Source organism: Scyliorhinus torazame, chromosome 12, assembly GCF_047496885.1.
Source record: "Scyliorhinus torazame isolate Kashiwa2021f chromosome 12, sScyTor2.1, whole genome shotgun sequence".
NCBI lineage: Eukaryota > Metazoa > Chordata > Chondrichthyes > Carcharhiniformes > Scyliorhinidae > Scyliorhinus > Scyliorhinus torazame.
In genome coordinates this window covers 41,651,650-41,674,347 of record NC_092718.1, presented here as the reverse complement: position 1 = coordinate 41,674,347, position 22,698 = coordinate 41,651,650, and the positions used below count along the sequence as shown (strand labels likewise).

Below are 22,698 nucleotides of genomic sequence, written 5' to 3'. Positions count from 1 at the left end.
CCTTTTTGCTCTCCTAATTTCCTTTTTAAGTTCCCTCTTGCATATTCTATTCACCTCTAGGGCTTCTGCTGCTTTGAGCCCTTGTTATCTGCTGTAAGCCTCCCTTTTTCTCCTGATCCAATGCTGTATATCCATCAATATTGAGGGTTCACCGAGTTTGTTGGTCCCACCCTTGTTCGTGACTGGAACATGTTGGCCTTACACTCTCCCCATTTCCTTCTTGAATGCATCCCACTGTTCTGTCACAGATTTGCCTAAAAGTGTCTGCTCCCAGTCCCCTCTGATCTTATTAAAATCGGCCTTTCCCCAGTGATCTCAGGCCCATTGTTGCCCTTTCCCATAACAAGTGTCAACGATGTTAATCAGGGATACAAAAACATGATTTGCAACAAACAGAGAAAAGAAAAACTTTTATTTAAGTAACGCTTTCACAACTTTAGGACATCCAAAGTGCCTTACAGCCAATCAACTACATTTGAGGTATAGTCACAACTTCAGCCCCTCCGAAAAAGGTTTAAACAAAGAGATATAGCATTTGCAAGCTCATCACATATTCTATTTTTTCTTCAATACCGCACATCGACTGGAAAATAGAGGTTTAATAGGCCCATCAAGGGGCATAATTGGCTACCCTCTTCTTGCGGGAAAGATGACATTACCCCAACCAGCCTCTTCAAAAATGGCCCCGAGGAGAGACCATGCTGCCAAAGTGGCACAGTGATTGGCAGTGGGAAATTGCCAGCTTGCCCCCCTCCACCACCTTTTCTAAACCGACCATTGAACTTCTTGCGTGGTGGGGCAGTATAAGCCCCAGTATAATGGTGAAGTGTGCCGTGACAAATCCTGGGTCCGTTGTGGTGGTTTCTCTTGCTTCAGTAACCTTGATCACTCCTGTTGTAAGTGGAACCCACATCTTACATTCAGGGATTCACCCCGACTAGCCAATATCTAATTATACAATAGTGTAATCCAGAGGTGTAACGGTAGGAGCCCCTTGTGACATGAACTAGATATGTCCCTGGCACAAGCACTTCAATAAGCAGATTGATCAATACTTCAGTGAGATGAAGCCAGACACACGTTGCATACCCTTTTTTAATTTTAAACAGCAAACAAGTGAAAATACAGAGCAAGAGGACTAATAAAATCACTCCTACTTAAATTTTTCTCTGAAGCCAACTTGTGTGAAGGGTCTTGCCTTTCTCTCAGGGACCTCAATCATACAGATCGCAATCTCTCGTTTCTTATTCATTAGGAAGCTGGTTGATAGATTTGTGCACCCAAATCTTGCCAGAGGATTAAGCAGACTAGTTTCCAATTAAACCTACTGCTGCATCTCCCACCCCTCACCCCATTCTTTCAATAGTAACTTTACACAAAGCTCAACAGGAAAGAGACATTTAGATCCCTGGAAATGCAAAGGTTTGCATAGATTATTTTCAACGAGCTCAGAACTGAGCAACTGTCCCCAATCATCTTCAATGCCCCAATGTTCACCATATCAATCCCTTCTTTTCCCCCAAGTGTCTGAAGAAGGATAAGATCGAGCCAGTCAGCGGCCTGCAATGTTAATGTGATCCCATGAAGGTCTGACTCTGAATTTCAGCTCTGGGGATATACTCCAGGGAGGCATGCAAATGAGGCAGCGGGACAACTTGTAAGCTGGTGCTACTGAACTCCTGGATTGATTCCTCAAGTACTTAAAGCCAAGCAGAGCTCTTCCTTTAATAGTTATGAGGCAGGGTAAATAAAATATTTATATAATGATGTAATTGAAGTCAGAAAGATGGTTAGATCTGCTGTCTGCATTGCTCGCTGCAATGCAAGGAACAGAAAATTTGTATCTGGCCTCCATAAACTCTGAAAGTTCCACTATCCATATCCTAGCTGACTCCTTCACCCATCACCTGTGTTTGCTGACCTACATGGGTTCCTGGTGAGCAACACCATATAACTTTAAGTCGTTCCACATCTCGGAAAGTCGTTCCACATCTCGGACCTCTGTCTGCACGTATCTGATTTTAATCACTGCACATTAACTGTCAACATGAATACATATATTGTTGTTGGAAGACTTTTAACCTTGAACTCCCTGTAAAATATCAACACAAAATCATATCCATATCCTTTCCTTGGAAAAATAGCCAAAACCTCCAATAAGCATCCAGAATCTAATGTAGATCGGTGACTTCAGCTGATAAATCTACAATCATCAATATAAAAAAAGTGTTTCGCCCGAATACAACAAATGATCTACAATAATTCCAGTTTAGTTAAGCAACCTTCACTTCCTATTTGCAAGATCACTTTGGAGGTGGAAATGAGAAAAACTCTAGCAGGAAGATGGATTGTCAAAATGTTCAATCATGGGCAAGGGTGAACCAATAATGCTTCTATGAGGGGTTGTTGACCGGAAATACTTTCTCTCCACAGCTGCTGCTTGACCCGAGCATTCCAGCATCTTTGGTTTGTTTCAGATGTCTAGCACTCGCTTTTGAACAAAAATCAACGTGAGAAAGTGTAGCCACCTGGGTTGGCCACTTCCCGACTTAAAATGGAGACCCGCTAAGAATGCAGGGAAATTCAGTCAAACGCAGGAAAAACAGCAGGTGCAAAGTTTCCTGCGTATTAGAACTTGCAGGAACCCAGACAGCACTGAAACGAACAACCATCTACATATTAATGAGCGATCCCTGGGACCAATTGGAAACATTAAGGTAAACAAGGCCAAGCCAGACTCCTCGGCGCCAGCAGGAGCCAAGACAAAGGAAGGCCAACGGACACTTAGGAACCGCCCAGCGATCAGGGAACAGCTCCAGTATTGGAGAAATCGATCCAAGTGATCAGAACATAGTCCAATCACTTGGAACCAGATACGGGGTCCGCCCCAAGTTGCGCGAAGCCCCTGGGGACAATAAAATAGAGTCCCCAAGTTCAATTTGTCTTTCTTGGCAGGGTCTCTCAGCAGCTCGAAACAACCCTTGACAGTGACCTGCCTAGTCGCTGCATCAACCAAGTAAGTCTCCAGTCAACGCACGCTACGAGATAGGTGCTCCTAGCTACCAGTCCATACCAGCTTTGAATCCTGCAGACTCAGAATCGAACAAAAGGCCATTTGTTCCCCTGACCTGGTGGGCCAGTTCCAAAGCTAAGCATAGGCCTATAGTGTTAGAGATAGTCTAGTAAGTAGAGTTTTATACATGAGTAGCGATTGACTGTGTATAATAAATGTGTTTTGATTTCAATCTTACTAACTGGTGTATTGAGTTATTGATCAGCACTTGAACTCTAACCTCGTGACAGCATCATAAAGATACCTGGCAACTCTAGAGCAAAGGTTATAGAAACAGAGCAAATTAAGTAAAGACACAACAAGCCACATTTAAGAGCCAACCAAAAGTTAGCAACAAACGAGATAGCCAAAAGATATTCATCGAGAGGAGTTGGAAGAGAGAACAGAACTTTCAGAAGCTATTTCAGATCTGTGCACTCAAATCAAGATAACTAGGATTACAAAATATTCGTATTCATAGGTTGTGGGCATTGCTGGCAAAACCAGCATTTACTGCCCATCCCCAATTGCCCTCAAGAATGTGTTCATGAGCTACGCCCATGCGGCACATTTGCAACAATGCTGTTTGGGAGGAAGCTCCAGGTTTAGCAAAGCAGTGAAAGTGATGGAACTGCGATACAGTTCGAAGTCAGGATGGGAGTGAGATTTGGAGGGGAACATTGAGGTGGAGGTGCTCCTAAGCTTCTGCTAGGGGTTGTAGGTTTAGAATGTGCTACTGAAGAAGCCTTGGTGAGTTGCTACAGTGCACCTTGAGAATGGGACTCACTGCAGACACTGGTGGTGAAAGGAATGAATATTTAAAGTGGTGGGTGCAATTCCAAACAAGCAGGATGCTTTGCCCTGGATAGTGTGGAGCTTCTTTGAGCGGTCCTCATCCAGGCAAGTGACTCGTGGCCTGCAGATGGTGGACAGACTTTGGGAAGTTAGGACATTAGTTACTCAGCCCCTGATGTGCTCTTGGAGCTATAGTATTTATGTGGCTAGTCTACTTCAGCTTCTGGTTAATAGTGACTTTCAGGAGGTTGAGTTCCTATAAACAGACACCGACTAAAACTCTGGTTGCTGGTCAGGAGGTGTGGTGGATGCTTCGAATGTGTAACTTTGTACTATAAAAAAAGTGTGCAAAGACCGACTCCATTACCCTTCACCAACCACCTTTCTGAAACAGAACACGAGCGACTAGTGCCACAGGTTTCCATTCTACAAGGTTCTATTTCCTCTTCGATCCCAATCAGGAAGTATTCAAGGCTATTGGAGGGGTAGGTGGTGGCGGATTGATATTGTCGCTGGACTAGTAATCCAGAATAATCCTCTCGGAACTCGGGTTGGAATCCCACCTCGGCAGATGGTGGAATTCAAACTCAATTGAACATCTGGAGTCTAATGATGACCACAAAACCATTGTCGATTGTTGTTAAAAAAAAAAAAAAAAAAAAAAAAAAAAAAAAACTTGCTTGGTTCACTATGGTCCTCTAGGAAGTAAACCAGCCATCTTTACCTGGTCTGGCCTACATGCAACTCCAGACCTACAGTATGGGGGCAGCACGGTGGTGCAGTAGTTAGCACTGCTGCCTCACGGCACCAAGATCCCAGGTTTGATCCCGGCCCTGGGTCATTGTCCATGTGGAGTTTGCATATTCTCAGTGTTTGCGTGGTTTTTTTTTTCCTTTTAGTTTTTGCCGGTTTAGACACCTGGTTTGTAATGCAGAACAAGGCCAGCAGCGCAGGTTCAATTCCCGTACCGGCTTAACCGAACAGGCGCCGGAATGCGGTGACTAGAAGCTTTTCACAGTGACTTCATACTTGTGACAATAAAAGATTATTATTATTGTGGTTGACTCTTAAATGCCCTTTGAAATGGCATAGCAAGCCACTCAGGTGTACTCAACCACTAAGAAGAAAATACAAAGGAATGAAACCAGACAGACCACCTGGCATTAACCTTGCCAGCCCCATCGACCCTGCAATGCCCTCCTTACTAACATCTGGGGGCTTGTACTAAAATTGGGAGAGCTGTCTCACAGACTAGTTAAGCAACAGCCTGACATAGTTATACACCCGGAATCATACTTTTATAGATAATGTCCCGGATCCCACCACCACTATTCCTGGGAGATCCTGTCTCACCAGCCGCTGAGACAGGACATACCAGCAGAGGCGGTGGCACAGTGCTATACAGTCAGGAGGGAATTTCCTTGGGAGTTCTGTACATTAACTCTGCACCCCCTGAAGTATCATGGCATTAGGTCAAACATGGGCAAGGAAACCTCCTGCTGATTACCATGTACTGCTTACCATCAGCTGATGAATCGGTACACCTCCGCGTAGAACACCACTTGGGGGAAGCATCCAGGATGTAAAGGACGCAGAATGTACTCTGGATGGGGGACTTCAATGCCCATCACGAAAAAAGTGGCTCGGTAGCACAGGCCAAGCTGGTCGGATCCTAAAGGACATAACTGCTAGGATGGGACTGCGGCAGGTGGTGAAGGAACCAACAAGAGGGAAAAACATACTTGACCTCATCCTCACCAACCTGCCTGCCACAGATGTATTGGTCTATGACAGTATCAAGATGAGTGAACACCACATAGTCCGTGTGGAGACAAAGTCCATTCTACACATTGAGGATATGTTGTGTGGCACTACCACCGTGTTAAATAGGATAAATTTCGAACAGACATAACAACTCAAGACTGGGCATCCATGAGGCACTATGGGCCATCAGCAGTGGCAGAATTGTACTCAACCATAATCTGTAATCTCTCTACCATAACCATAATCTGTAATCTCTCTACCATTACTAACAAGCCAGGGGACCAACCCTGGTTTAATGAAGAGTGCAGGAGAGGATGCCAGGTGCAACACCAGGCATACCGAAAAATGGAGGTGTCAACCTGATGAAGTTACAACACAGGACTACTTGCATGCCAAACAGCATTAGTAGCAAATGATAGACAGAGCTAAGCGATCCCACAACCAACGGATCATATCCAAGCTTTGCCATCTTGCCACATTCAGCCATGAATTGTGGTGGACAACTTAAAAACTCCACAAATTTCCCCATCCTCAATGTTGGAGGAGCCCAGACAGCTGTGCAAAAGACAAGGTTGAATCATTGACAACAATCTTCAGCCGGAAGTGCCACATAGATGATCCAGCTCAGCCTCTCCCCGAGGTCCCCAGCATCATGGAAGTCAGTCTTTAGCCAATTCTATTCACTCCACGTTAGCTCAAGAAGCTGACTACTGCAAAGGCATAGGCCCTGACAATATGAAATGAAAATCGCTTATTGTCACAAGTAGACTTCAAATGAAGTTACTGTGAAAAGCCCCTAGTCGCCACATCGCCTGTTCGTGGCAATTGTATTGAAGACTTGTGCTCAAGAACTTGCCGTGCCCCTCGTCAAGCTGTTCCAGTACAACTACAACTCTGGCATCTACCCGACAATGTGGAAACTTGCCCAGGTATGTTCTGTATACAGGAAACAGGATAAATCCAACCTAACCAATTACCAATAACCAATGGACTGCTTGGCTCCCGACAGCCCCCATAGTAAAGGTACAGCTCGACAGAAGCAGGTATCTGTCCTCACTGTGAGACTGATAGGATTCGCAGTACCCGAAAAGTGTAACCAAACTTTAGTCAATTCGCCCATTGAAATCAAAGTAAACAATCTGGTTCAGAAGCTAGGCGTTAGGTGATCTGAACTTAATTTTGGTCATCATTCTTTAAGCACATGACACATATGGTATTGCAAAAATATGTACAAGCTACTTCATAATAAATCTGCAAGAACGACCCGTGAGTCTGCAAGAACGACCAGTGAGCAAGTAACCAATTGGGATTGTAACTCTTCACCAGGTTGACGAGAAAAGCTGGACTGGCTGAAGGGTAAAGGATGTCTCACGTACAATAATCTTCCAGCGGCTCAATGTACAACAGGTAGAACATGCCATTTTGATGCTTTTCGTTAAATATTTTTTATAAACTGCAAAAAAAAAAAGCAAATGATGTGTACTCACTCTGAAGAAAAACTCTTCATTCCACTTCGGATCTAAAGTCTGAAAGAAGAAAACAGCGCTGTAAATTACTGAGTAAATTTGAGTTGTACATTAAAACAAAATGACACCATTCCCATTTGTTTCTAGTGAACATTTTATGCAACATTATCAATGTCCATTCTGGAGAAAGGATATACAAAATCATGGCATCTATTTTCAAGTCTTATCCAGTTCAGTCTTCACTTTTATATAATACTTCTATTAATCTTATATTAAATAGCAAAAGCACAGTCTTTCAGAAAGCAGACAACTAAGGTTAGTTGAAGCAGAGGAGTTTCTCTGCCATTCTGGGAAACTCGAACATGAGGTGCGGCAATGTTACCACATGTGAAAGGGTGAACATATGCCATGGCAAGCTTACAGAGACAGTTATCATTGCAAATGTGGACGCAGGAACGCCAAATGGGGAAAGATTGACAAAGCAAGCATGGACACAAGATTACCCAATTCTTTTTTTCCCCAATTAAGGGGAAATTTAGCGTGGCCAATTCACCTACCCTGCACATCTTTTTGGGTTGTAGGGGTGGGACCCACGCAGACATGGGAGTATATGCAAACTCCACACGGACAATGACCCGGGGCCTGGATCAAACCTGGATCCTCGGCACCGTGAGACAGCAGCGCTGGCCACTGTGCCACCGTGCTGCCCTAGGACACGATCGTTAATGTGTCAAAGAACATGAAACAGCACAAAGATGTACTAGTTATCAAAGAACAAATCAGTTTTGTGAAAAGGTCTTTGGTTTTGCTCACAAACTGAAGGTAAAGCCATTCTTGGAAACTTCTGCCAATTAAAGATGACATGACTTTTTTTTTAAGGAAATAACAGGCTGTCGGCTGGCCTCAACAAATCCAAGGCACATCCTTAACTTTTCAGCAAGCAATTAAGCTGCATATTCCTTTGGGCAGTCGTGTGGCAACTCCTGGGAATTGTAGTTTCTTACATGGAAGATAAGACTTTTGCACGTGGGCATTCTGTTCATTTATATTGAGACCGTTATATCAAGTTTCAAACAATGGGAGCAAGATGGTGTACAAGAATCATCGAGATTTACAGCATGAAAACAGGCGCTTCGGCCCAACTTGTCCATGCGGCCCAGTTTTGAACCACTAAGCTAGTCACAATTACCCACATTTGGCCCATAACCCTCTATACCCAGCTTTCCCAATATGCAGAGTGAAGCTGTACCGAACCTAGGATTCTTCATAGGCCCTCTGTTGTTGTGCAGTTGCGGATGAGAGGCATAACAAACTTTGAGACAAGCAGGTGACCGAGTTTACTCTTTCTATATTGGTTATAAAATTATTTTCTTTTTAAATAAATGAGTAGGTTGTGTAGAGAACAAAACTGATTTAGTATGTAAAGTCCAAAACCTGGGTCTGAAATATTTTTTTAAAATTTAGAGTACTCAATTCTTTATCTTTTCCAATTAAGGGGCAATTTACCGTGGCCAATCCACCTACCCTGCACATCTTTGGGTCGTGGGGGTGGGACCCACGCAAACATGGGGATAATGTGTAAACGGCACACAGGCAGTGACCCAGGGTCAGGATCAAACCCAGGTCCTCGGCGGCGTGTGCTAACCACAGCACCACCGTGCCGCCCTCTGTTCTAAAATCTAAACAAAGCAAACTCTAAACTTCTCTGGCCGCAATGCGCTCAAGCGAGAGCGCAACGCAGCAGAAGAATACTTGGAGAAGCCTGCAATGAGCCTCCCAACAGGCTCCGCGCCTCGCGAGATGGAATTGGAACTCTACCCTACATGGGCAGGATCAGATGATGCACGCGGAAGTAGGTCATAAACTTACTTACGACCTACCTGTCCGGGATCCTCCGGCCTCCCCAGGGACGCTGCAGCTGGACGCCAATCAGTGCTGGTCCACACAAACGTGGACTAAGCAGAATGGCACGCGGGGGTCTCCCAGACCATCAGAGACCCCTGGGTGCTCAGGGTAAGTGCAGGGTGGCTCCCTGGTCCTGCCCCTGGAACATGGGCACCCCGTCACTGCCAGCCTGGCACAGCCAAGATGGCATTGCCAAGCAAGCAGGAGCACTGCCAGGGTGCCAATGCAAGGGTGCCCAAGTGCCAAGGTGGCACTGCCTAGGTCAGGGGGTGAGGAAAGCCATGCTCATGAAATGAGGGTGGAGATGGAGGTTGAAGGGTGGGGAAGTGCAGGGCAGGGAAGTAGTGGCCTCCAGAATTTTGGGGTGGGGTGATGCAAGGAGACTTGGGGGCCTGGAGGGGGGGGGACCCCCAAGAACCCCATAGCGGGGTGCCCTCACTTGGGCGTGTGGGGTAGTGTCCGTGTGTGTGAGGGGTGACATTGCCCATGGGTGGGTGGGTGGGGGGGCCCACAAACTCATTTAGAGATTGGGGCACCCTTTCAAAATGGCGGCCCAATCTCAGGGGTTCAGCTCCCCAGTGCTAAAAAAAAATTCCAAGTGTGGGCTAAACCGGTGAGAAACTCCCCAGGGCCCACGAAAGTGACTAAGTACCATTGAATAGCGGTGGGGAACTCGCCGGCAGAGCCAGCGGGAAGCTCCCTGAAAAACCAGCCACAAATGAACTTAGAAATTTTTAGGGAGAAGCGCATCCCAAGTGTGAGAGGGCAAGTTTGTTACGGTAGATTGGGAAACTACATTAAAAGTTAGCATTGACAAGCAACGCCTAGCATTTAAAGATTTATCACGTAACTTGCATTAAATTATAGTCCTTTTTTCATTCTCTCTGTGTCTGCGTGGGTCTCACCCCTACAACCCAAAAAGATGTGCAGGATAGGTGGATTGGCCACGTTAAAATTGCCCCTTAATTGGAAAAAATTATTGGGTACTCTAATAAATGTATAAAACAAAATTATACAGTCCTTTCAAAAGATACAAAACTCCCTGGAAGCAGTCCAATTGTGACAAACAAGAGGAATTAAAGAAGGTATTAGATCAAAGGAAGAGGCTTATTATGTTGCCAAAAAAGAGCAGTGAGCCCAAGGATTGGGAGGATTTTAGAATTCAACAAAAGGTGGACCAAGACATTCGAAAGAAGTAGAGAAGAAAATGACAGGAGACTAGCAAGAGACATAAAACAGATTGTAAACATTCCTAAAGATTTGTAAATAGGAAGAGACCAATTAAGGTAAACATGGGCTCATTAAAAGGCAGAGACATTTGAAGATTACAGTGGGGAAAAAGGAAATGGTAATTGCATTAATCTGCTTTCACTGCAGAAGACACTAAAAAAACAACCTGAATTAATGGGGAAACTAGGGGTCCAGCACGAATGGGAAACATCCAGCAAGCATTCCAAGTCAAGAAAACAGTGCTGGGGAAATTACTGGGGCCAACTAGTGTCAAATCCCCAGTCTTGACAACCTGCATCCTAGAGTTTTAAAAGATTTAGCGGCAGAGGTCGTGCATGCATTGGCTTTGATCTGGAATCTAAGGAATTCTGAAGAACAGCCCTCAAGCCTGGGAAGGGAGTACAAGTAATCCCATTATCTAAGAAAGGAAGAAGGAAGAAAATGGGTATCTATGGAACAGTTAGCCCAACATCAACAGTAAGCAAGATGCTAGAATCCATTAGAAAATCATATGATCAAGCAGAGTCGACACAGATTTATGAAAGAGAATTACATTTGACAATTTCTTTTTCTTTTTTGAGGATTTAAGACAGAGGATGGTAAGGGGAATCCAGCAGAAAGGGCAGTTGAGTTTTCAAAAAAGCATTTGAAAAAGGTACCACACAAAATTAGGACTAAAAGATAATTTATTAGCCTGGATCAAGAATTAGTGAATGGATAGAAAACCAAGAGTAGAAATAAATGGGACATTTTCAGGTTGGCAGGCTGTAACCAGCGGAGTACTACACAGATCATACTTGGGCCTTAGCAATTTACAATTATAATAACTTATGATCGATTGAATGCACTTGCTAATATGATAGATGGGAACGTTTGTTTTATTAATGATGTGGGCATCACTAGCTAGGCCAGCATTTATTGCCCACCCCTCAATGCCCTTGATAAGTTGGTGTTGAGTTTCTTTCCTGAACCACTGCAGCTCGAGGTGTCGGTATAGAGTTCCAGGATTTTCAGCCAGCGACAGTGAAGGAACGGCGATATATTTCCAAGTCAGGATGGTGTGTGACTGGAGAGGAACTTGCAGGTGATGGGAGTTCCCATGTGTTGGCTGCCCTTGCCCTTCCAGGTGGTAGAGATCATGGGTTTGGAAGGTGTGTTCAAAGGAACTTTGGCAAGTTGCTGCACGCATCTTCTGGATGGTACACATCACTGCCACTGTACGCCGATGGTGGAGGGGGTGAATGTTTACGGTGTTGGATTGGGTGCCAATCAAGTGGGCTGCTTTGTCCTTGATGGTGTTGTACTTTTTGAATATTGCCAAAGCTTCACTCAACCAGACAAGTGGAGAGTGTTCCATCATAAGACATAGGAGCAGAATTAGGCTATTCGGTCCATTTAGTCTGCTCCACCATTCAATCATGGTCGCTCTGTTTCTCACCCCATCCTCCTGCCTTCTCCCCATAGCCATTGATCTCCTAATTATCAAGAACCTATCTATCTCCGTCTTAAAGACACTCAGTGACTTTGACATTCTGCGGCAATGAGTTCCACATATTCACCATCCTCTGGCTGAAGAAATTCCTCCTCGTCTCTGTTTTAAAGGATGGCCCCTTCAGTTTGAGGCTGTGCCCTAGTTTCTTCTTCTAGTGGAAATATCCTCTCCACATGCACTCTATCCAGACCTTGCAGTATCCTGTAAGTTTCAATGAGATCCCTCCTCATCCTTCTAAACTCCATTGAGTACAGACCCAGAGTCCTCAACCGCTCCTCGTACGACAAGCTCTTCATTCCAGGGATCATTCTTGTGAACCTCCTCTGGACTCTCTCCAAGGCCAGCACATCCTTCCTTAGATACAGGACCCAAAACTGCTCACAATACACCAAATGGAGTCTGACCAGAGCCTTATACAGCCTCAACAGTACATTCCTGCTCTTGTATTCTAGCCCTCTCAACATGAATGAAAACACTGCATTTGCCTTCCTAACTGCCGACTGAACCTGCACGGTAACCTTAAGAGAATCTTGAACCCCGACTCCCAAGTCCCTTTTGTGCTTCAGATTTCTGAAGCCTTTTCTCATTTTGAAAATAGTCTATGCCTCTATTCTTCCCACTAAAGTGCATTACCTCACACTTTTCTACATTGTATTCCATCTGCCATTTCTTTGCCCACTCTCCTAGCCTGTCCAGGTCCTTCTGCAGCCTCCTGCTTCCTCAACTACCTGCCCCTCTAAATACCTTTGTATCATCTGCAAACTTAGCAACAATGCCCTCAGTTCCTTCTTCCAGATCATTAATGCACAGTGAATAGCTGTGGTCCCAACACTGGCCCCTGCGGAACATCATTAGTCACCGGTTGCCATCCTGAGAATAACCCTTTATCCCCACTCTATCTCCTGCTATTTTGCCAATCCTTAACCATTCCGTAACCAACCTTACCCTGAACACCATGGGCCCTTGTCAAAGACCTTCTAGAAATCCAAATAGATCACGTCCACTGGTTCTCCTTTGCCTAACTTCCTCATTACCTCCTTAAAATAATTTTAACAGGATGTCAGGCATGATCTCCCAGTGACAAATCTGTGCTGACTTAGTCCTATTTTACCATGCACTTCTAAGTACTCTGAAAATTCATTCTTAATAATGGACTCTAAAATCTTACCAACAACCAAAATCAGACTAAGCAGCCTATAATTTCCTGTCTTCTGCTTCCCTTCCTTCATAAACAGGGGTGTTACATTAAATATTTTGCAATCCTCTGGGACCCTCCCAGTCTTCAGTGATTCCAGAAAGATCACCACCAATGCCTCCACAATCTCCTCAGCTATCTCCTTCAGAACCCTGGGATGAAGACCATCCGGTCCGGGTGATTTATCTACCTTTAGGCCTTTCTGTTTCCCCAGCACCTTCACCTTAAGTGATGAGCACTACGCTCACCTCTGCCTTCTGACTCAGTTCTGGTATGCCACTGGTGTCTTTTACTGTGAAGAAGTACTTATTCGTTTCTTCTGCCATTTGTTTCCTAGTACTACTTCTACAGCCTCAATTAAGTTTTATATATCAAAAAAAAAACTCTTGCAATCTTCTTTTACACTACTAGTTAGCTTACACGCTTTCATCTTCTTCCCCCTTCTTGCTTTTTAGCCATCTTCTTGCTTTTAAAGGCTTCCCAATCCTCTGGCTTCCCACTAATCCTCGCCACATTGTATGCTTTTTCCTTTGCTTGTATGCCGTCCTTGACTTCCCTCATAGAATGTTTCCTCCTCCTTGGCATGAATTTCTGTTGTGCCTCCTGAATAGCCCCAAAAAACCTTGGCCATTGCTGTTCCACTGTCTTCCCTGCCAGGCTCCCCTGCCAATCACACTCCTGACTTGTGCCTTGTAGATGGTGGACAGGCTTTGGGAGTCACCAGCCAAGTTACTCACTGCAGAATGCCCAGCCTCTGACCTGGTTTTGTAGCCATAGTATTTATATGGCTTGTCCAGCTCAGCCTCTGGTCAATGGTAACCACCAAAATGTTGATAGTGGGAGATTCAGTGGTGGTAATGCTATTGAATGTCATGGGGAGAGAGTTAGACTTTCTCTTATTGGAGATTGTCATAGCCTAACACTTGGAGGGCACGATATTACCAAGCAGTCAGCAGCGAAGAGGATGCAATGAAGTTGCAGAGGGATATAGACAGGTTGGATGAGGAGACAAGAACATGGAAAATGGAATAGAATGTGACAAAGTGTTAAGTTATCCACTTTGCTGGGGAAAAAATGTAAAAAAAAAAAATTTTTGAAGGAGAGAGACTGGGAAATGTTTGCATTCAAGGGGATCGGAGTGTTATTCTACATGATTCACAAAGTTAACATGCAGACATAGCAAGAAATTAGGGAGGAAAATGGCATGTTAGCTGTTGTTACAAAGAATATGGAGTATAAAAGAGTAAAGAAGTTTTACTGCAATGATACAGTGCAGTAACGAGGCCACACCAGAGCAATGTATGCAGTTTTGGTCTCCTTACCTGAAAAGGGACATACTTGCCCTAGGGAAAAATACAATAAAGGTTTACTAGAGTGGTTCCCAGGATGAAAGGATTGTCCTACAAGGAAAGATGGAGTAGACTAGGATCCCTGTGATTTAGAAGAATGGCGAGTTATCCAATTGAAACATATAAAAATCCTTAAAGGGTTGGACAGGGTATAGATGCGGAGAAAAAAAGATCCCCCTGGCTGGGTAATCTAGAACTGGGGTCACAGTCTCAGAATAGGGTGTCAGCCATTTAGGAACGAGATGAGGAGCAATTTCTTCATCCAGAGGGTTGTGAATCTTTGAAATTCTCTAGCCCAGAGAGCCACGGATACGCAGTTGTTAAATAGATTCAAGAAAAACCTTCCAACAGAATTTTGGCTACTAAGGATTACGGCGACAAGGATTCCGGCGATAGCTGGGGAAGGTGGTGTATCCATAGAATCCCTTCCTACATCCCTCCCTACAGTGCAGGAGGAGGAAATCCGATCTATCGGGTCTGCACTGACCCTCCAAAAGAGCATCCTACCTAGGCTCACTCACCCGCCCTATCCCTGTTAGCCCACCTAACCCGCACATCTTTGGACTTTGGGAGGGAACCGAGCGTCGGGAGGAAACCCTGCAGGCACGGGAAGAACGCACAAACTCCGCACAGACGGTCACCCAACGCCGCAAACAAACCCAGGTTCCTGGCGCTGTCAGGCAGTGCTAACCACTGTGACACGTCGAGGTGGATCCGACCCTGCTAAATAACAGAACAGGTTCAAAGGGCGAAATGGTCTACTCCAGCTCCCAAAGACTTTTACTTTCATTTTAACTTCCAGCATTTCCGCCTGTCCCTTAAATAGGACTGGATTTGAGAGAATGACTTTGCTTTTACTGGCCTTGCAGCCTGGTCTGGCTGCTAGCTCGCCAGCATCTCAATTATAGATGGGGGTTCACTTTTCTGTATTTTTGGTGCCCCTTGGACGGGTTAAAAACACCCAACCAGATGTAGCCAGGAGAGAGCCACCTTTCATGCGACCACTCAGCTCATGGCCTCCACCGTCTCTTTTGAGAGGGGCGATTTAAGTGGGCCAGATATTTTACTCGCTTAGACACTGCACAATTTAGCTGCATCAACACACTTAGGATGTGTGCCAGAGAGAAAATACAATTATATATGATTTGTATCATAGCTGTGAAACATAGACAAGCCAAATACTGAAAGTATACTATGACAGTGACTCAGTAGTAGTATACCTGTACTACCATTCTTCCTCTTTTCGAAGATTTTAAACTCAATTAGATTTCATAGGTGCAAGTTACCTCAAATCTCTTTTCCAAGTGACCTTTCCAAGATGCTTTATATTTTGAGTCTACATTTGAATGTCAGTGATCTATTAAACCTCAGGAAATCCTGCCCTCACCTAATATACACACAAGCAGAGTTCCAAGCAAAATCAACGGATGCGATCAGTGGCCGGGATGCTGGCTAACATCCCTCTTCCCCAAGTTCCTAATAGGAGTTACACTCTCAGGTGGGGGGGGGGGGTCCATAAAGGTTCGGTGGGGTTACTGGGCTAGAATGGAGTGTGGACTTAAGTGGGGTGCTCTTACCAGGGGCTGATGCAGACTCGATGGGGCAAATGCCCTCCTTCTGCACTGTAAATTCTATAATTCAATGATTCTTCGGCCCCTCAACCTGTTTCTCCATTCAATAAGATCATTGCTAATCTGTTTATATGGCGTTCCACATTCCCATCTACCTCCTTATCACACCCTTGCCTAACAAGAATCTATTTCCCTCTGCCTTAAAAATATTAAATGTCTCCATCTCCACCTTCTGAGGCAGTGTTCCAAAGACACTGAACACTCAAAATGCTCCCAATTTCTGTCCTCTATTATACAGTGCCCCCTTGTTCTGGACTCACCCACAAGAGGAAACATCCTTTCCACGTCCACTTTGTCAAGACCATTCAGGATCTTATATACTTCAACCAAGTCCACTCCTCGCTCTTCTAAACTCCAGTGGAAGCATGGCAGAGCCAGTCCAACCCTTCCCTCCTTATCCACATATCCCTCAACTCCCTCTCTCCAAGGCTGGTGTAAAAAACATCTAGGCTGACACTGCAATACTGACGGAGTGCTGCACCGTCAGAGGTGTCAACTTTCTTTCGTAGGAGATGTTAAACTAAGTCTACCCTCTCGGGTACCCGTAGAAGATGACATGACACCATTTTGAAGAGTAGTTTCCTGGCAATTTATCACCCCTCAATCAACAATGTAGATTATCTGGTCCTCATCATGTTGCTATTTGAGAGAGTTTGCTGTGCACAAATTGGTTGCTACATTTCCTACAATAAGTTAATGACTACAAAGTATCTTACCAGTTATAAAGCACATCAGAATGCCCTGTGGTTCGGAAAGTCAATATATAAATACAAAGTGCCTAACGACCTCTCGGAGTGCCGAACACCCACATTAAACAGAGTACCTACAGCCCTCTGGTGTTGAGAATTACTAACATTCTTTTCTGCTGCTGAGTAGTGCAATGCTATTGGCTACAATATAGATCACAGAATTTACAGTGCAGAAGGCCATTCGGCCCATCGAGTCTGCACCGGCCCTTGGAAAGAGCACCCCACTCAAAGCACACACCTTCTCCATCCCATCCCCCTTAACCCAGTAACCACAATTAACCTTTTTGGACGCGAAGGGCAATTTAGCATAGGCAGTCCACTTAAGCCGCACATCTTTGGACTGTGGGAGGAAACCGGAGCACCCGGGGGAAACCCACGCGCACACGGGGAGAATGTGCAGACTCCACACAGACAGTGATTCAAGTCGGGAATTGAACCCGTGACCCTGGAGATGTGCCTTTTAAAACTTTAAAAACCACATGATATTACAATGGCAGTTTGATGGCTATTTGTTCAATAATTAACAATCATTTATTTTTTGTACTTATGGAAATCCTGAAATGAAAATATTCAGAAACAGCCTGGATAACATCTTACCAACCTTCTTGATCGTTTTGGTTTGAACACTGGTGAGTTCTCCATTTAACTGATCATACAAAGTCACTTTAGCGTATGGGTCACTGTGTAAAAAAAAAGAGGGGAAAAAAAGTGAAAATCTCCTCTGTTACACTGGCAGCAGATCACACAAACGTTGACACTTTAGATATGAACAGTTACACAAGCTTCCGGCAGATAATAAAATGTCATCGCTGTAAGTTTTTGGAACAAATCCAGTTGGGCGTTTGGTACAGATAAGGATATTCTTTTCCCAATCATGCAAAACGCATGCTTTCCCAGATCAATAAAGGATTCTACCTGCCCCCAGAGCACAGCATATGCTGGGACAAACGCAGATAATAAACTCACTTGCATTGTTCTCCATTACAATGTGCACAAATCATGTGCACAATGTAATGGACGCTGATTAACAAATTGCTGGTCCTTCACAATGCCAAGTAATCCACACGCACACACACGCAAGCCACACACACACGCAAGCCACACACACACGCAAGCCACACACACACACGCAAGCCACACACACACACGCAAGCCCCACACACACACGCAAGCCCCACACACACACGCAAGCCCCACACACACACGCAAGCCCCACACACACACGCAAGCCCCACACACACACGCAAGCCCCACACACACACGCAAGCCCCACACACACACGCAAGCCCCACACACACACGCAAGCCCCACACACACACGCAAGCCCCACACACACACGCAAGCCCCACACACACACGCAAGCCCCACACACACACGCAAGCCCCACACACACACGCAAGCCCCACACACACACGCAAGCCCCACACACACACGCAAGCCCCACACACACACGCAAGCCCCACACACACACGCAAGCCCCACACACACACGCAAGCCCCACACACACACGCAAGCCCCACACACACACGCAAGCCCCACACACACACGCAAGCCCCACACACACACGCAAGCCCCACACACACACGCAAGCCCCACACACACACGCAAGCCCCACACACACACGCAAGCCCCACACACACACGCAAGCCCCACACACACACGCAAGCCCCACACACACACGCAAGCCCCACACACACACGCAAGCCCCACACACACGCAAGCCACACACGCAGTATGAAACAAGAACAGTGCAGAGGGGTTGGAGAGATGGCAGGTGGAATTTAATCCGGACAAATGGGAGGTAATGCATTTTGGAAGGTCTAATACAAATGGGAAATTTACTGTAAATGGCAGAACTCCTTTTTTTTTTTGCTTTACAAAAGTAAATCTCTTTAAAAAGTCTGTTCTTAAATGACTAATGATTTCTTGCTTTTCATTGAACAGCAAACAATTTGCAGTCAGATTAATACTCGAGTAGAGTAATACTGCTATCAAGTGGAAGAGGCGAGACACAAAGGTGCTGTGTAAGGAACCTTGGTGAGTTACTGCAGTGCATCTTGCAGATGGTACATAGGGCTGCCATTGTTTGCCGGTGGTGGAGGGTTTGAATGTTTGTGGAAGTGGAACAATCAAGCGAGCTGCTTTGTCCTGAGTGTTGTTGGAGCTGCACTCATCCTGGCAAGTGGAGAACATTGTTGTGCAGTTTGCAGAGGAGAGGCACAACAAACTTTGAGACAAGTTCGCGGCTGAGTTTACCTCTTCTATATTTGTTACAAAGTTCTTTTTTAAAATAAATGAGTAGGTTGTGTAGAGAACAAAACTGATTTAGTATGTAAAATCCAAAACTTGGGTCTGAATTTTTTTTTTTTTTTTAAATTTAGAGTACCCAATTCTTTATTTCTGATCAATGGTAACCCCAGGATATTAATTATGGGGAATTTAGCGATGGTCATTGCCTGGCACTTGTATGGCGTGAATATAACTTGCCACTAGTCAGCCCAAGACTGGATATTGTCTAGGTGTTGCTGCTTCATTATCTGAGGAGTCGCAAATGGTGCTGAACATCATCCGCAAACCTTATGGTGGAAGGGAGGTCATTGATGAAGCAGCTGGAGATGGTGAGCCTCGGACACGACCCTAAGGAACTCCTGCAGTGTTGTCCTGGAGCTGAGATGATTCACCTCCAACAACCACAAGCATCTTCCTTTGAACCAGGTATGACCCCCAACCAGCGGAGAGTTTTCCCCCCGATTCCCATTGACTCCAGTTTAGCTAGGGCTCCTTGATGCCAAATGCTGCCTTGATTGTGAGCATTATTGTAGCATTGAAACACATTGAATTAGTAATCTGGGGGTGAATTGAGAAAGAAAACATAGTGCCGAAAGAAAACATACAGTGCCATCTGCAGGACACAGATAAACTAGCTTTAAGCAAACTCCACTTAACATCCCCGGACGCTGAATGATTCATCTGGCTGAAGATCTAACTTGATTATAGTTGTACTGGTGAACAGATTTTCCTGGTGAAAGTAAATTTGCATTTTCCAGAGTTACGATTCAGACATCATTGAACAGCACTTTAAGCCTGATCCTTGCTTATTTTAATTGCCTTTAGTTACTACAATCTTCAAAAGTCTTGGGGCGCGATTCTCCGACCCCCCCCACCGGGTCGGAGAATCGCCGGGGGCTGGCGTGAATCCCGCCCCCGCCGGTTGCCGAATTCTCCGGCACCGTATATTCGGCGGGGGGCAGGAATCGCGCCGCGCCGGTTGGCGGGTCCCCCCCCCCCCCCCCCCGTGATTCTCCGGCCCGGATGGGCCGAAGTCCCGCTGCTAGGATGCCTGTCCCGCCGGCGTGGATTAAACCACCTCTCTTACTGGCGGGACAAGGCGGGCTCTGGGGTCCTGGGGGGGGCGCGGGGCGATCTGGCCCCGGGGGGTGCCCCCACGGTGGCCTGGCCCGCGATCGGGGCCTACCGATCCGCGGGCGGGCCTGTGCCGTGGGGGCACTCTTTTCCTTCCGCCTTCGCCACGGTCTCCACCATGGCGGAGGCGGAAGAGACTCCCTCCACTGCGCATGCGCGGGGTGCTGTGAGCGGCCGCTAGCGCGGCCCGGCAATGTCATTTCCACGCCAGCTGGCGGGGCGGAAATCAGTCCGGCGCGGGCCTAGCCCCTCAACGTTAGGGCTCGGCCCCCCAAGATGCGGAGGATTCCGCACCTTTGGGGCGGCGCGATGCCCGACTGATTTGCGCCGTTTTTGGCGCCGGTCGGAGGACATCGTGCCGATACCAGAGAATTTCGCCCATGATTTCTCAAATTCTGAACACAAGGTGTATACGACATAGTAAATACATAAAGTCACTGAACGACCAGCATAATTAGGGAAATAGAGAGGGTTTTAAACTAATTAGTGGACGAAAGACATTAAATAATAATAATAATAATAATAATAATAATAATAAGGCTTCCGGGTGCGGCGATGACCAGCTAAGTCGCACGTTTCGGCAGCTCCCGGTGGAACGGACTTTTGGGCTCTTGATAGGAGCCCCATCGGCAATTTTAACGGCAAATAACACTGTGCGGTAATCCAGAAGGGAATCCCCCCTGGACACGGATGGAAAAAAAAGAGAGAGGAAAGTAGCCGGATTGCGGTGGATCCTCAAGAGCAGCGGGTATCTCTGTATGCGGATGATTTGTTGCTATATGTGGCGGACCCGGCGGAGGGAATGCCAGAGATAATGCGGATACTTGGGGAGTTTGGGGATTTTTCAGGGTATAAACTGAACATGGGGAAAAGTGAGCTATTTGTGGTGCATCCGGGGGAGCAGAGCAGAGAGATAGAGGATTTACCGTTGAGGAAGGTAACAAGGGACTTCCGGTACCTGGGGATCCAGATAGCCAAGAATTGGAGTACATTACATAGGCTTAATTTAACACGGTTGGTGGAACAGATGGAGGAGGATTTCAAGAGATGGGACATGGTGTCCCCGTCATTGGCAGGTAGGGTGCAGGCGGTTAAAATGGTGGTCTTCCCGAGATTCCTTTTTGTGTTCCAGTGCCTCCCAGTGGTGATCACGAAGGCTTTTTTCAAAAGAATTGAGAAGAGCATTATGAGTTTTGTGTGGGCTGGGAAGACCCCGAGAGTGAGGCGGGGATTCTTGCAGCGTAGTAGGGACAGGGGGGGGCTGGCACTACCGAGCCTAAGTGAGTACTACTGGGCCGCCAATGTTTCAATGGTGTGTAAGTGGATGGGAGAAGGGGAGGGAGCGGCGTGGAAGAGTTTGGAGAGGGCGTCCTGCAGGGGGACTAGTCTGCAAGCAATGGTGACGGCGCCGTTGCCGTTCTCACCAAAGAAATACACCACAAGCCCGGTGGTGGTGGCTACATTGAAAATTTGGGGGCAGTGGAGATGGCATAGGGGGGGGGGGGGGGGGGAGCTTCGGTGCGGTCCCCGTTAAGAAACAATCATAGGTTCGTTCCGGGGAGAATGGATGGGGGATTTGGAGCATGGCAAAGAGCTGGGGTAGTACAATTAAGAGATCTATTTGTAGATGGGACGTTTGCGAGTCTGGGAGCGCTGACGGAGAAATATGGGTTGCCCCAAGGGAATGCATTTCGGTATATGCAACTGAGGGCTTTTGCGAGGCAACAGGGGAGGGAATTCCCGCAGCTCCCGACGCAGGAAGTGCAGGATAGAGTGATCTCAGAGACATGGGTGGGGGACGGTAAGGTGGCGGACATATACAGGGAGATGAGGGACGAGGGGGAGATCATGGTAGATGAGCTGAAAGGGAAATGGGAAGAAGAACTGGGGGAGGAGATTGAGGAGGGGCTGTGGGCTGATGCCCTTCGTAGGGTAAACTCATCGTCCTTGTGTGCCAGGCTAAGCCTGATACAATTTAAGGTGCTACACAGGGCGCATATGACTGGAGCACGGCTTAGTAAATTTTTGGGGGTAGAGGATAGGTGTGCGAGATGCTCGAGAGGCCCAGCGAATCACACCCACATGTTCTGGTCATGCCCGGCACTACAGGGGTTCTGGGTGGGGGTGGCAAAGGTGCTTTCGAAGGTGGTGGGGGCCCGGGTCGAACCAAGCTGGGGGTTGGCTATATTTGGGGTTGCAGAAGAGCCGGGAGTGCAGGAGGCGAGAGAGGCTGATGTTTTGGCCTTTGCGTCCCTAGTAGCCCGGCGCAGGATATTGTTAATGTGGAAGGAAGCCAAACCCCCGGGGCTGGAGACCTGGATAAACGATATGGCAAGGTTCATAAAGTTAGAACGGATTAAGTTCGTGTTAAGGGGTTCGGCTCAGGGGCTCACCAGGCGGTGGCAACCATTCATCGACTACCTCACAGAAAGATAGAGGGAATGGAAAAGAAGTAGATAACAGCAGCAACCCAGGGTGGGGGGGGGGGGGGGGGAGAAATCGGACGGACTCTCAGGGATGTTATTGTATATGTATTTGGTATATGTAATTGTATATTGGATTGTTGGATTGTATTTTTGGAGAGTATTTATTTTGGACAAGGCAGTTGCCATTTAGTTTTGTTTTTGTTTATATATTACCTATTTAT

At 46.3% G+C, this 22,698-nt stretch overlaps 1 protein-coding gene across 2 annotated transcripts in view; it reads right to left on the bottom strand.

Annotated features, from left to right (window-relative positions):
* Window positions 1–22,698, bottom strand: part of LOC140387532 (E3 ubiquitin-protein ligase NEDD4-like) — a 177,262-nt gene that overhangs the window by 129,674 nt on the left and 24,890 nt on the right. The window contains exons 3-4 of one of the 2 annotated variants that reach the window (XM_072470754.1): window positions 17,230–17,308; window positions 7,099–7,137 (exon numbers count right to left, since the gene is read on the bottom strand). In XM_072470754.1, the coding sequence (XP_072326855.1) occupies window positions 7,099–7,137; window positions 17,230–17,308 (118 nt within the window). Of the gene's footprint in view, window positions 1–7,098; window positions 7,138–14,221; window positions 14,239–17,229; window positions 17,309–22,698 lie in introns of those variants that run through there. The other variant, XM_072470755.1, reaches the window with a different exon arrangement.